Raw genomic sequence first — 15285 nt, 5'->3', positions numbered from 1 at the left:
TCGACTAACGGATCTATCCTCGGGAGCGGGTAGTAGTCTTTGGGACACGCCCGGTTGAGATTAGTATAGTCAACGCACATTCGCCAGCTTCCATTAGGCTTCTTAACAAGGACTACATTCGACAGTCATTGGGGGTACTTTACTTCGGAAATGAATCCGACCTCTGTTAGTCGGTCGACTTCTTCGCTGATCGCCTTCTGTCAGTCAGGGGCGAACTTCCGTGGCCTCTGCTTCACAGGCTTGGCCTCGGGGTTGATGTTGAGCTGGTGTTCGGCTACCGCCCGATCGATCCCTGGCATTTCCTTAGGCGACCATGCGAATATGTCGGCGTTTTTCCTCAGGAACTCGATGAGCTGGAGCTGGTTTTCTTTGGGTTGGGCCGCGCCGATTTTCATAGTCTGACCTGGCCGGTCTCCCTTTAGTGGCACCTCGGTAAGCTGTTCCGGGGGTTCGAGGTGCGTTGGTGCTGAGGCCTCTTCTCGGGGATCTGGAATGTGGGGGCGTACCCTCTTCGGGAGGGAGATCGCGGTAAGGTAGCACCTTCTTGACTCCCCTGGGTCGCTTCGTGATTCTCCGACCCCTGCCGAGGTGGGAAACTTGATGGCTCGGTGGTAGGTTGAGACCACCGCCTTCAGCTTGTTAAGCGTTGGGCAGCCAAGGATGACGTTGTAAGCCGAGGGCAGGTTGACCACCATGAACGTAGTCATTATTGTCTTGGTCCTTGGTTCCTCCCCAATAGTGACAGGGAGTGTGGTGGTGCCGAGCAGGGAGATTGAGTCTCCGGTGAATCCCGTGAGTGCCGAGCTCATGGGGATGAGGTCCTCGGTGGGCAAGTCGAGCTTCTTGAAGGCGTCGAGGTACAGGATGTCGACGGAGCTCCCAGTGTTGACCATTACCCTCTTTACCCGAGCGTTGGCGATTTGGATGGAGATTACCAGAGCGTCGTCATGATGGGAACGTTCCTCTTCCCCGGTCCCAAAAGAGATTTCGGGCTCTAGCTCGGGTCGGGGGCGTTTCTCGATCAAGCTCCGGGCGTAGGATTTCCTTGCACTCGAGCTGCTGCCGCCCGCCGCCGGTCCTCCGATGATGACATCGATCTGCCTTTCGACGGACATCCGGGGACGCGGGGTTGCTTCTCGAGGTTCCTTGAGATAACGGCCGAGGTACCCCCTTCTGATCAGCTCCTCAATCTGGTTCTGGAGGTCGTGGCAGTCCTCTGTGTCGTGGCCATGGTCTCGGTGGAACCTGCAGTATTTCGACCGATTTTTGTAAGTAGCTTTCATGGGATTGGGAGGTCGCAAAAGACCTTTCTCCCTGATCTGGAGGAAGATCTCGGTACGAGGTGTGTTGAGTGGGAGGGGTGGAGGCCTCGGGAGCCTCTGCTCGGGGTGGTCGAGCCTCCGACGGGATTGCGGTTTGGCCGACGAGGTGGCGACTCGGGGTTGCTCGATCCGCGGTTTCTTCCCGACCGTGCGTCTTCCTGCCGCCAATGCTTCGCCGGCGACGTATTGGCTGGCACGATGGAGCATCTCGGGGATAGTGGCCGGCGGCTTCTCAATTAGTGACCAGAAGAATCTCGAGGGTTTCAGCCCCGTCAGGAATACCTGCATGATCAGAGAAGGGTGAGTAACCGGGTACCCGCGGATCTCCGTGGCGAAGCGCGTTACGAACTGCGCGAGTGTCTCCTCCTCGTGCTGCGATAGCGCGAACAGGGCGACTATGGAGGGTTGAGGTCGCACGCTGGTAAGGAAGTTTTGTTCGAACTCCTTGGCGAACTGGTCGAAAGATGCGATTGAGGATTGGCGCAGCCGGCTGAACCATGCGCGTGCTGGTCCTCTGAAGGTGGTCGGAAATGTACGGCACATTAGCGCGTCGGACGTGCCATAAAGGGCCATCTCAGTCCTGAACGCGGCGACGTGCTCCGCTGGGTCGGAGCTGCCATCGTATGTTTCCAAAGCCGGCACCCGAAAGTTGAGGGGAATTGGTTTTGCTTGTATTTCCTAGACAAAAGGGGATCCGCCCGAGGGGCCCTCGCCCGACTCGCCACGTGACTTCTGGAGTTCACGTCGGAATTCGTCCAGGCGGCGGTTGACTCGTGAGAATTGTACCTTAACGAAGCTGTCAGCTGAGTCGGATGATACGGTGTCGGGCTCGGAGTGGCGTCGCGTGGCTCGGGAGGGTGCGGGAGAATCGCGCGCGGGCGAACTCTCGCAGTGGGTGGCCCCGTCTCGGGTTTCACCGGTTGCGTCTTGTCCCGAGCTCAGCCTTTGTTGCATTGGGTCGGCGGGGGCGTCTGTCAGTCGCCTGACTTCCGGAATAAGTGGGACAACGGTCTGCATTATCTCCGCCATTTCCTGTACTTGCTTAGCGAGGGCGAAAAATGCCTCGGGCGGCACAGCCGGGGGGCCGACCGTGGGTAATGGGGGTGGCATCCCTAAGTCGTTGAACAGGCGCCAATAACGATCCGGCGTCGACGTTGGCATTTCTCTATCTCCGCGGGCAGCGGACTCGACGGGGTTATCATGAGGATCGCTCGACATTCGGGCCCTTCCTCTAGCGCCAAGCTGATGCGGTCTACACCTGCTCAAGCTGCAACCTCGGTGACGGTACGGCTCGGTTCAGGGGTCCGGATGTCGAGGATCCATGGCAGAGCTTCTTGACGTCTTTTGGAAGAAGCGTTGGTGGCAGTCCGGTCGGGGCGTTGTCTGGAGAAACGGCTCGACTCAGCGCCGAGGTGGAGTGATCGCCGTGTACCTGCACAAAGGTCGGACCGTATCTTCGGCCCGACCCCTCCGACGGTCTAATCAGTGGATGTGAAGGGGATTTTTCGTCTCCAGCCCCCCCTGGCGCTTTAGGGCTCTCGACTCTTTATAGTTTGGGCCTGATACTACCTGATGTTCCCGCCAGTCAGAGCAGGGTCATGCCTTTGACTGGACATGACGTTGCCATTAGGGTCGCGTGACGGACCATCCTGTCGCAGGGTATGGGCAGCCTCGGTTGTTGCCTTCTGCATTTGGGTGAATCGTGCAGGATATGGGCGACGGGGCGGTTGACTGAGAGCGGGTGACGTTGGAGATGTCGGTTCGGCGTTAATGCCCACTCACTCGGGCAGAGTGTGGGCCACGCGCGGGTGGCGTCGTGTCACGTCGTGTTACCATTCCTGCCTGAGGGAAGTTAATTTGGTTGACCTGCCACAGGATGGCTGGCGTCACCGTCCGTATCCCCGTTGACTCTACAGTGACTCCCCTATCATACACTCAACTCAATACTAAACATTACTTTCTATCACTTTACTGGCTCAGCTGCCATCAGTGCAAGTCGTAAGACTTCCTTCCTTATCGAAGTACACTAGTAATGCTCAACACCGACTTTTGCGTGAAAGAGTAGCTAAGCTTTTATTGAATGCGGGGAAGAACCTTAAATGACATCTGCCCTTCACCATGATATATATGAACAAAAGAGGAAGCAACATGTACACAACGAAAGCACTTTTTTATGAAACAAAGAAAGAGAGGTTGAATAGCCCATGGAAGCAAAAGCCAATAACATGAAGAGGCCAACGTGTAATGAAGACAAACATACCTGCATTATCTTGTGGAATTAAATAACAAGTTCATGCCCCCGTGTGCTGCCAAGACAAGTAGTCCTTCAAACCAGGAGGAATAAAGTGGTTTGTACCCATTTTTGTATTACACCATGCTTTGCAGCAACCCTTCATTCATCAAACAAGGACTCCAAGAGGAGCCTTCCGATACTTTAGTTGATCAGCATAAACCTAACACTCGAATCACATGAAAAAAGTTGATTGACAATATCAAAGCAATATAAAACAAGAAGTCTTTTTGAATGTCAATGTCTGGTTACTCTCTCGTTAAAAATGAAGCCTAGATATTTTGAACAATTTCGATGAAACAAAATTGATAAATCAATTAGTCCATCAAGCTCGAATCATGATATTTGATATCAAACTATTCCTAGTATTTATGTATGGTGAGAAGGCAGGAAAAAACTATTCGTTGATAAAATCAGATGATTTGTTATGATATGGAATCATCATTTGACTACGCGTACCACGTTAAGATTTGATATATTAGATATATCATTGATCTCGTATTCTTGTCTTGCTCCTCGTCAATCCCTCAACAAGTGAAACTTACCCGGCATCCAGAAACTTCCAATCTAATTAGAATAAACCTAACACCAACTTACGAGATTAATGCCAAACATTGGGATCAAGATTGGAAAATTTGATACAAAGTATACCAACAAGGTACGTGTTTTTACAGACAGATACATACATCATGCTGCAAAATTCCCTTTAAGCACACATTGGGACCACAAGTAAATAGAGTGTAATTTATGTAAAATTTTCTAATGATCATCTAAACAAATATACAGGCATAACTTAAAGCAAAACTAGCTATGGTTTGGAACTGAATTAATTAGATCATATATACTAATCTAACCAATTAATCATTTGCTATTTTATTTGATTTTTAATCCAATAAATTAACAAACTTATCCAGGCTTGCAAAAGATGAGAGTATTGGATAACTCTTTTAATCGTCAAATTCTTAATTCTTTTTAATATTTTGATTTGATTAATGTTAATTAGTCTTTAAAAAACCTGATTCTTATAAACAGGATGGTGTTTGTGTCATAACATCTTTGTAATCTAGTTAATAAGGATACGATTCACGAAAATAATTTATGAAGGACAAAGTGTAAAAAGGTGAAACCTTTATGTTAAAAAGGTGAAACCTTTATGTGACCTATCAAGTTAATAAATTGATCCCCTTTTGTAAGTAACTATTAAATCCATGTAATTAAAAGATATGGACAGTATTACCTCTATATTTTTCTTCCTTTTTCCGATCCCCGCGGGCCATAAAAAAAAAAAAGTGAAGCGTGGCGCAACCTGATTCGCCGCTGTCACTGTCTCGTCCGTCCCCGACACCGTCCTGGGATCCATGCGATCGCGTCCGATCCCCAGAAGCCGTCGGTGACCGCACGCACCGAGGTCCTCCCACACGTGCAAGCCCATCTGAACTCCCCGCCGAGTCGTCGCCGAATCCCCCTCCACCGACCCGACGCAACCCACGCCTCACCAGCCTTCGTCCCACTTTCCGCAGCGCATCTCCCCGCCTCCGATCTCGACCGTTTGCGGCTCATCCGACGGTTGCTGCGGCTCACGTACGGGTCAGGCCCACGTTCCGCTAACGTGCTCCGTGGTCGTGACCCTGACCTGCGCGCCTTTCCCCTTGGCTATTTAAGCTGGAAGAGCAGTTCGCCGCCTTCCAAGCTCGAGTCCTCCGTTCCGTTCCAGATAAATCCGGTTCGGTTCTTTTTCTCCGTGGGGCTCGACCGCTTCCATCACGCTCTCGGAAGGATGGCGTTCGTCGACGCCGACAAGCTCAGTTACGAGATCTTCTCCGTCCTCGAGAGCAAGTTCCTCTTCGGCCTCGACGACCCCAACAAGCTCTTCTTCCCCACCTCCTCCTACTCCTCAGCTGGCGCCTCCCCCCGGACCGCCGCAGGTGCCCGAGGAAGGATCCGGATCCTGTCCATCGACGGCGGCGGCAGCCCCTCCGATGCCCTCCTCGCCGCGGTCGCCCTCGCCCGGCTCGAGTCCTCCCTCCGTCACCGTTCCGGCGACCCATCCGCCCGCGTTGCCTACATGTTCGACGTCGCGGCCGGCTCCGGCGCCGGCGGCGTCCTCGTCGCGATGCTCTTTACCAGTGACCACGACGGTCGGCCCTTGTTCTCCGCAACCGACGCCCTGCACCTCCTCCTCTCCGAGAGCCGCCGCCGCGGGCGCGGCTTCTCCTCCGGGAGGGGCCTATTCCGTGGGATGTTCCGTCGACCCGGGAGATTCTTCCGTCGGATCTTCGGCGACGCGACGCTGAGGGACACCGTCAAGCCGGTGCTCATCCCGTGCTACGACCTCGCCACGGGGGCGCCGTTCCTCTTCTCGCGGGCTGACGCGGTAGAGGCAGACGGGTACGACTTCCGGATGTGGGAAGTGTGCGCGGCCACGTGCGCCGACGCATCCACCGCGGCGGTCGATCTGCGGTCGGTGGACGGGCGGACGCGCGTCACCGCGGTGGGCGCCGGGGTGGCGATGGCCAACCCTGTGGCCGCGGCCATCACGCACGTCCTCCACAACAAGCCGGAGTTCCCGTTCGCGGCCGGGGTGGAAGACCTCATGGTGGTGTCTCTCGGCGCTTCCGCCCCCGCGCCAGCCGCACCGGGTGCCGCTGAGCTCGTCAGGATCGCTGGCGAGGGCTTCGCCGACAAGGTACGGATTCCGGACTCCCCCATCTCCTTTCTCCCGCCCGCTGCTAAAAGTTTCTTTTCCTCTTTCTTCGAGACATTTTCTAGCCCTAATCAATTGTCGGTAGAAAACGTATCCTGACCGTACATTCTCACAATCATCTATGATCAAATATTTTGACGGTTCAGATTAACTCATCAAAAGCCGTGGCTTTTGTGATCATCGTCAGGTGGATCAAGCGGTGGCGACGGCATTCGGACACCGTAGAGCAAGCAATTACCTGCGCATACAGGTAAACCTTCGACTTCCGTGAGCAAACTATACCTACTGTTGGGGTAAACAACTTTATGTCGTGGCCTCGGGACTGACGTGGCTTGTTCTGGATCCGAATGGCGGGAATCCCCTGGGAGATTCCTCGGAACAGCAGAGGTCGCCGACCCGCTGGTCAATTTGGCCGAGGAGAGGGGTCGTCGTTTTCTCCGGGAAAGGGCTCCCCGCCTGTATGTCCGGCGAGACACGCCTCGTCTTCATTCCTGCACACAGGTCGGGTCGGAAGCTCGGCCCGACCCCTCCGACGATCAAGTTAGTGATGTGGAGGAGAGTGCTCTCTCCTTTTTTCCTTTTCTCCTGTATCTTTAGAACGCGAGGGTATTTATAAGGGGTTTGAGTGTTACCGGATGCACCTGCCCACTGGGAGCAGGGTCGTACCCCCTGATGACGTTTGACATTGTTGTTGGCATGTCATGAGGAGGCAAGTTTGAGCGGTCGTTGATGGGCCTCGGTTGGCGTTCCAGCCCATGCTAGCCAGGCGTTGTCAGCCTGTCAAAGACACGAGGCGTCAGCTGATGTCACGAGGGTCTTGTCGTAATTATTGCCCTTTATCACCTATAATAACGTGGTTATAGCCACAGCCGATGGATAGCCTCTACATGACACCGCATTCATGTCGGAAAATTGTACGCCAAAGACGACGAGCTCGAAGAGCTCGGTGGAGGCAGCAGAACGCGTTCTGTCATAGCGACACGTGGAGTCGCTGCTCTTCAGAGGGCGAGGAAAGATCTCGGAGCGGACCAACGGTGACGAGCTCGACCGGTTCACGGAGGAGCTCGTAAAGGAGGAGGAGTGGAGGAAGAAGGGCCCGATCCCGACGGTGGTGCTAAAGCAAGTGATGACGCCGCGAACGTCGTCAGCGACGACCGCGACTACGATCACCGTTACCACGACTATTTCTACGAGCACAACATCGACATGATGGAGACGGTGGAGTCGAGATAGCTGCTTGTGCATAGACTGTTGTGGGTTCTAAAATGTGTGTTTTCCTTAGCGGAGGGTATGACGTGGGAAATCAATTCAAGCTTGGAAATTGTTCGCTAAATTATTAACGCCGTAGAAATGTGAATTTGGATCTCTCATATTAATTGTGTTTGGAATTCAAGATGGACACTATTTTACCTTCGAACTTATGATTCCCAATTATATGTGATCATCTAAATGATTTTTGGAACATAATGGCTTTCTTTGGAAAAAATCAACATATGATAGCATTAAGAAGCAATCTAAAACCCAAGTATAATCGAGCGTTGGAGTCAAAATAGCACTCGTTTGACCAATGTGATGTAGTTGCATTATTGAAGGGTTTAACCTCTGAACTACGATGAGGCTGACTTCTCACTCGAGTTGATGATGAACACGTCACTGAGAGTGAAGTGACAAGACTGGTGCAACTCTAGGTTTGGCAAGACGAGCCACGGCCCACTGCATGAGCGCCAAGGAAACTTCCTCCGAGTTGCCTTTTACCTTTCGTCAACCTGTGGTCGTCTCAGATCCCACAGCGAATAAACCACAGGTGCAAATCCAACATGTAGAGGGGCATGAAACAAACAGTCCCAAGGAGAATCTGCATCTCTGATGATACTCTAATGAACCTCCCACTGGATACGGAGCAACAGCTCATCCTGTGTTGGCTCAACATGGCATAAGAAGAGCTCGGTGTCCGTGTTTAGTTTGTCACCCACTTGGAAGAAACAGTCTCCATGATTTACGGTTATGAAGATTACAAGGTGGCTGAAGCTTTTGGATTCCTTTGGTGTACTAATAGATTCACATCTTCCTGCAGCTATATAGTTTTTTTTGAGACAACTAATTTCCTTCTCCATTTCTGCACTGATCTTATACTGTAAACGTGTGATATATATATATATACAGAGAGAGAGAGAGAGAGAGAGCATGTACGAGATCTGTATCTTTCTACAGGTAATAGTGCTCTAACAATGTCTTCTTTGATAATATCTGTACGGGAGTTCATCATGCAGACAGATAGTGTGAGCTAGTGCTGCATGCATGGCAACGATAAATCAATATGGTGCTGCAAACTAATACTAGTTACTTATACATTTCCCAGAAGAGTTATTCTGAACATATGATGATTGCATTCATGTATCAGTGCTCATCAACTATATTTAAGCAAAAGAATAATAGTTGTTTTGCATATGGTCTCTTCTTGGACCATTATGGCTGCATGATATGGCTGGTCATCAGGTCATGACCTTCTCCAAGAACAACACCCATCTAAACTGCTAAACCATAAATCTGACAGCTTTTTTTTTTTTTCCTTTTTTGAGATCAAATCAAGGAATCAGCTGAAACATCAAAATTGAGTAGGTAATTGTTATCACACATCAATAAAGAATGGGAGGAGTAAGATGTGTGTGATTCAAGGGTCCACTAAGACATGAAGCAAGAGATATGCAGCAATGAAATGTGTGTGTGGGTGCGTTATGCGATTATGTTGTGTTTGATATTAGCACATCTGACCTAAACAGGAGTCTTAGTTAAAATATGAAACAGAGACCATGCACCATAAAAGTTTGGTGAATAGGACAAGGATGCATGGCTGCTCATCACATGGATAAATGTGTGTGAAACCTAACAAATCATAATCGATGAACTTGTTGGTGGCACCAGAGAAATAGTAAATTTGAGCTAATATAAAATATTTAGTTAAAAAATTTGTATTACTATAAGTCCACCTCCAAAAGGAGATTAACTGAATCTTTATATATATATATATATATATATATATATATATATATATATATATATATATATATATATATATATATATATTTATTTATTTATGAGTGTGATTAATATGAAATATGCTGTGCTAACAGCTCATGATGTGTTCTAAACAATGAAGTGCAGATAGCAATGACAGGTTGCTGCATCTGGGAAGTAGTAACCATCTATCTACATATACTTACAAACAAACACACAAATGTTATTAATCTGAATTATGTTGTGTTAATAGCTCATGATGTGTTCTCTAGAGTGATGCACAGACAAAAATAAGAGGTTGTTGAAGAAATTTCTTGGTAACTTACTTTAATTTCTTAACAGGTATTTGTTGCTGGCATCTGGAAAGTAGTAGTAACCTTATGCTAAAATAAAGATTCAGTCAGACAATGCTATTACTGTGGGTTAACCTCTTAAAAGAGGTGAAGACAGTGCTATTACTCCCATTGTTAACACAGCTCATGATGTGTAATAAAGAATGATGCACATATAACAATGGGAGTTTGCTCAAGAACATTCTTGGTAATTACTTTCTTAACTATATATATATAATGATGTGCAGATGACAATGGGAGGTTGCTGAAGAACTTTCTTGGTAACTTACCTTGAGTCAACTCTGGTCTCTAAGATTCCACAGCTGATACCCACAAGAGTAAGACAAATCTATTTGTGTGATCCAATGCACAAGAAAGGATCTGTACCTCTACTTGTTGGTTTTGTTTCTTCCTATGCTGTGGTAGCATCTCTGGGGATTTGCACTATTGTCCTTGGATGTGTAGTTTAACAGCTTAAGATTTAGTGCCAAAGGTAGGGTTAGGGATGAATGCAACCCTTGTCAGTCCCTTCCATAGTGGCTAATCAGAACACTAGTCATTGTTAGATTTTTGATGTTTTTTACATAATAAGTGTCATATTTTAGCATTGTCCTGTACAATTGTCTTCTTTGTCTTCATATACAGACAAATTTATTTATGACAAAAAAAATACTTTTTAGTCTGTCCCTAGTCAATCTGGTGTCAAGATAAGGGTTAGAAGTTCAAGTCCTATAAGAATCTAGCATGCATATTATATAATGTTTGAACGGAAGGAATAAATAAAAAAATAATAATCAAGTTCATTTCTAATTTTCTTTAAGAACTTGTACATGGCAATGAGAATTCATAATACCCCAACTATTTGGAGGTCAAAAGCTTTATACAAAACAATACACCACTGATTTCTGCTTTAAAAAAATAAGAGCATCAATGCATCATCCAAGAGTACAATAACGACAACAAAAATCATAAAGATCCATGTTCCATTGATTAACAGTAACCTAACACAACCCTTCATCTTTATCTTTTTCACTACGATCTTGGGAATTAAATCAACAAGAATAAACAAGCCAACAAAAATGCATCATCCAACAGTATGCAGATTAAATCAACAAAAATCAATGTGCAAACATAATACCTAGTCCATGCTAAATATTTGAGCATGTAACCCATTCCGGGTGATTAGTAGAATGTTGTACACTCGTTCAGTCTCATAAGAGCAAGCCAAATCTTGAATGAGCTTTACCTTTTGGCGCACACTCATTTCCCATAAGATATTTTACCTGAAAGGAGGAAATCTGCTAAGAGAATCAGATGCTTGTCTTTTACATCTTTGGATTCTACTAATTATCGTCAAATGTTGATTGTTGTGAATTTCTGTCTTAAATGAGGCCTGATTGTTTTTGGAGTATAGTCATGTTACTTTTTTGGATATATATTGGCAGTAAATATCTTAGGTGGTTTTCTGAGAAATTGGTGTCTATTACTTTCTGTACATTCAGAAAGTGTTCCTGGTATCATGTGTATCTTTATCTATGAGCACCAGTACTTTATCAATATGAATTACCTGAGAGACTCTTTTGAATAACTTAGTCTATAACTTGTCATGACAATCTTTGATTGTTAAAAATTCAAATGGCTTAAAAATGAGAAACAGAATAATTTTAAGTTTCACTTGGATGTTGTTGTTGCATTATTGGTGGTCACATGGGTTGTTTAAGTCGCCAGTGGAATTGAATTACTGATAGAGAATCCTTGTGCTTAGTCGGTGAACTGTAGGTTCTTTGCGGGTTATTGAAGTCAAACGTGTGGTTACTTATACCACTTATTACCCACCTTTAACATGTACATGTTAACCAAACTGCATAGCTATTGCTGAGTTGGGACACCATGGACATGTTAACCAAACTACACAGGTAATGCTTGGTTGGGACATCATTGTTATTATTGACTACTGAGAATGGTCATTAATGTAGTTTCAACAAGTTTCAACTTGCTTAACTGGAAGAAGAAGCTTGCCAAATCTAGACGATTGTCCACGACTTCCTAGGAAATGCAGACTCTGTGCATTGTTCTAGCATTAGAATGGAACTCTTTCTGGTTTGAATTTTGTCCGGCTAATGTGGTCCCAAGCTAAGAGGATTTCAATCTGTAACGGGGAAAATTGAAGTCATGTAAATTTTCTTCTCTGGATAGGGCTCAATTATATCTGCTTCTGTTGTTAGTCAGACAGGAACCTTTGGCCCTTTTCCTGTCTGATCAATTCCGAAGAGTTTCTTTGATGTGATGAAATATATTCCGATCTTTTAAGTCCATATATATGTACCTGTGATATGTTTTCTCTGGCTGCAATACAACCTACACAATCTTCTCTGGAACAAACATTTTTTCTCTAGAGGAATTGTTATTCCCTCCAACCTGGCCTTATTACATATTGTTGATTGCAACTATTAAGACATCACTGCATTCCATCAGAATATATATATATATATATATATATATATATAAAGATTCACTAGAAAAGGATGGCAGCAGAAGGCCTCTGTGTTGGATCGTACGACGACGCACAGTCACACCCGCACACTGGAGCTGCTCATTGAACTGGTCAAAGTACTCTGTGAAGCCAGCTTCAGAGGGCACACGCCGGGTGGCCTCAAGGGCGCTAAGACTCTCCATTCGGCATTGGCTCACAAAGCCGAGGGGGCGTGTGCACGGTTCCCCTATTCCTTGCTGGCCCAAGCCAAGTTGGGCTCGAGAGCTGTGGCAGAGGAGGAGCAAGCAAAGAGAGAAAGAGAGGACAATGGAGGTGGCCATGGCTTAGTGTTCTCCAGAAGGAACGGTGAGAGAGTGGTGAAGGGGAGTGCAGAAGTGGGAGGGCATTTATAATGGGTTCCTTTAGAGGGTTGTGTGGAGTTTGGTTGGGAGGTCACGAGGCTTCGCATGGGTTCTCGTGTCGCCGCATGCAAACGACTGGTTTGAAAGGGAAGCACAGATGCTTGGGTTTGGTAGGAAGGGGACGATTTCGGTTGAGAGGCCAACTGCATGCTGCGAAGAAAATGTGCAGCAGAGATATCTTACTTGGTTTCCAAAATGTGGAAATGATTAGTGGAACCTTTCATTTAATCTATTTCTCATTAGTTTATCGCTTAGCTATTCAATATTAATGTTTGATCTGAGATCATAAATGCTGTCATTAAAGCCAGCAGCTCTGCCACAGCTCTCGAGCCCAGCTTGGCTTGGGCTAGCAAGGAATAGGGGAACCTGGCGTGTGAGCCAATGCCGAATGGAGAGTCTTAGCGCCCTTGAGGCCACCCGGCGTGTGCCCTCTGAAGCTTCACAGAGTACTTTGACCAGTTCAATGAGCAGCTCCAGTGTGCGGGTGTGGCTGTGCGTCGTCGTACGATCCAACCCAGAGGCCTTCTGTTGTCATCCTTTTCTACTGAATCTTTATATATGTATGTATATATATATATACATATATATATATATATGTATATATATGTATATGTATGTATATGTACATATACATATACATACATATACATATATATATACATACATATACATATATATACATATATATACATATATATACATATATATACATATATATATATATACATATATATATATATATACATATATATATATATATATATATATATATATATATTCTGATGGATATATATATATATCCGTAACGTAACGGGAGAAGTCCTGTAGCAGAATGCACATCAAGAAAACTTTAGGTCATCGTTCAACAAATTGTTAACAGTAAAAGACAGGCACATCTTTATTACAAATTACAAAACATATTTCTTGTTTTTCCTTCAACAACAAAATCCTGTTTATATTAAGTGGGTAAAAGAGCAGCATAAGCAAAGTGAACTCATAAATGAATTCACACATTGGAATAACATATATTCATAAGAAAGTTTGTACATGGCTATTCATCATCCAATTAGATCCCATCTATATTGTTCTGTTTTCTAGCTTTGCACTTACTGTCATGATTTAAAAACATAGTTCGTGTATTGATTTAAATGTTCCGACATACTTTGTCTAAAAACTGTTCCATACTGCAACAATAACAAACAACGCTGTACTGGTGACTCTAACCCGACCCAATCTAAAAAATTCATCAATGCAAACACAGTTCACAGGTTTGTTTCAGCTTTAGGAAATTTCCAACAGAACAGAACTAGTTCAATTATTATAATTTAAAATCGAACTGTACAAACCATATAAAAGAAACTGAAGCCAAAATAAGGTTGTTCAGTTTAGTTGGGTTTATTTTAGTCAGTCTACAATGTACCTTATATCTTTTAGATAATATGCTATATAAAACCATGATAGAAATGAATTATGTTGCACTCATTATTATAGAATATATATTCAGTACATCACACAATATACCTATTACATTTATGAAATTGGAATATACCACTTTTACCTATTTTATTCAATGTTATTTGTGCAGTTTGGTTCAGTTGAACCATTTTCTAAACCAAAAAAGAGAATCAAACCAACAACTTGTCAGTCTCGGCTAAGCAAAACAGATCAAGCCCATCACCAAAGAGCTACATAACAGAACCTTATGGGTTGATTCATTCAGGGTTTTTGGTTTGACTATTTCGTTTGCACTTCCTTTATTAGTTTTCTAATTGCATATATATACACCAAGAAAGATTGTTTTGGCAAAGCTGTCTCTTTTTTTTTTAATTTTGAAAGAGAGAAAATCTAAAATATTTGAATACAACAAGAAAATGCATTATATGCAGAAGCGTTCAAACCGGTCAATTAAATCACCATGGCATTTGTCATTGGCTGCTCTATAATCGGCGAATAAGGATAGCGAAAAGCATCAGGTTTTCTTTCAAGGACGGCGCAGAATGATCGAACTCACGGACCTTCGGAATGAAGAGTGGCTCGGCAAACAGAATCTGCCCTTCGTCTCCGACCTCCCATCCAAGGTCAGTGTAAAGAACATGGCGAAGCAAGTCTTCCATCGCATCCCAGTCTCTGATGAATCCCCTCACCACCGGATCCACTGTCACCTCCTCAATCATAGACGCGTCACCCCCGTCTCCATCCTCCACCATGCGCTTCATCTTGGTCGGCATTATCTGTTAAAATTCGCAAAGCAGAGAGCAAAACAAGCAACGATCCTCAAGAAAAACCTACTGAAAGCCGCTAACAACAACGAATCAGAGTTCATCATAAAGAGGATTTTCTCGTTCATTTTTCTGTTACCAAGGCGGGATCTTGATCGGGTGAAGCGAAGCCAGCTTTAAGGAGCTTCGATCCGGCGTCGACCACCACTGCCTCCATGGATGGAGAAGAGGCGGAGCGCGGGAAATCCCAAACTCTGAGCCTGTTCGAAGCGTATCGATCTCAGCAGCGAAACCCTAAAGTCCTTAGCAGGTCTCCGACGTCTGTGAAACGCGCCCTCCCGGTGGCCGTGCGAGTGCATTTCCCCTTGACGCTATATTACCTGGACGAACCATTTTATATATATATCCTTGACAAGTTAGCAAATGGCATCCTTGCCCTGTAAATTTGAACATAAGTCCCTCTAAATCCTGAGGTCCCCTATATATTTCTAACATGGGTTGATGTTTG

General features: G+C 45.7%; 2 protein-coding genes across 7 annotated transcripts; one reads left to right on the top strand and one right to left on the bottom strand.

The window, feature by feature from the left end:
• Nucleotides 1-200: 200 nt before the first annotated feature.
• On the bottom strand, nt 201-1895 carry LOC135624013 (uncharacterized). The gene has a single exon (XM_065127482.1). It carries the CDS (start codon nt 1893-1895, stop codon nt 201-203), a length of 1695 nt encoding a protein of 564 aa, XP_064983554.1.
• Nucleotides 1896-5028: 3133 nt separating this feature from the next.
• Nucleotides 5029-10250, top strand: LOC135622868 (patatin-like protein 3). Of its 6 annotated transcripts, none has more exons than XM_065125145.1 (3): nt 5029-6298; nt 6463-6566; nt 6699-8677. In XM_065125145.1, exons 1-3 carry the CDS (start codon nt 5390-5392, stop codon nt 6859-6861), a joined length of 1176 nt encoding a protein of 391 aa, XP_064981217.1. In that variant the 5' UTR covers nt 5029-5389; the 3' UTR covers nt 6862-8677. The 6 variants fall into 6 exon arrangements, with proteins under 6 accessions (XP_064981217.1, XP_064981216.1, XP_064981218.1 ...); XM_065125144.1 differs by having other exon boundaries at nt 5030-6298; nt 6504-6566; XM_065125146.1 differs by lacking the exon at nt 6699-8677 and adding an exon at nt 9674-9863 and having other exon boundaries at nt 5032-6298.
• The last annotated feature ends 5035 nt before the right edge of the window (nt 10251-15285 follow it).

This window comes from Musa acuminata, chromosome BXJ2-9 (assembly GCF_036884655.1).
Source record: "Musa acuminata AAA Group cultivar baxijiao chromosome BXJ2-9, Cavendish_Baxijiao_AAA, whole genome shotgun sequence".
NCBI lineage: Eukaryota > Viridiplantae > Streptophyta > Magnoliopsida > Zingiberales > Musaceae > Musa > Musa acuminata.
The sequence above is the reverse complement of the archived record's forward strand: the minus strand, read 5'-3'. Positions and strand labels throughout refer to the sequence as shown.

Excerpts from the sequence above, each read along its gene's own strand:
- LOC135622868 (XM_065125144.1), top strand. The coding sequence starts at position 5,390 with ATGGCGTTCGTCGACGCCGACAAGCTCAGTTACGAGATCTTCTCCGTC. Across the intron at positions 6,299-6,503 it reads GCGAGGGCTTCGCCGACAAG|GTGGATCAAGCGGTGGCGAC; the intron begins GTACGGATTCCG and ends GATCATCGTCAG. Across the intron at positions 6,567-6,698 it reads GCAATTACCTGCGCATACAG|CAGAGGTCGCCGACCCGCTG; the intron begins GTAAACCTTCGA and ends TCCTCGGAACAG.
- LOC135624013 (XM_065127482.1), bottom strand. The coding sequence starts at position 1,895 with ATGGCCCTTTATGGCACGTCCGACGCGCTAATGTGCCGTACATTTCCG.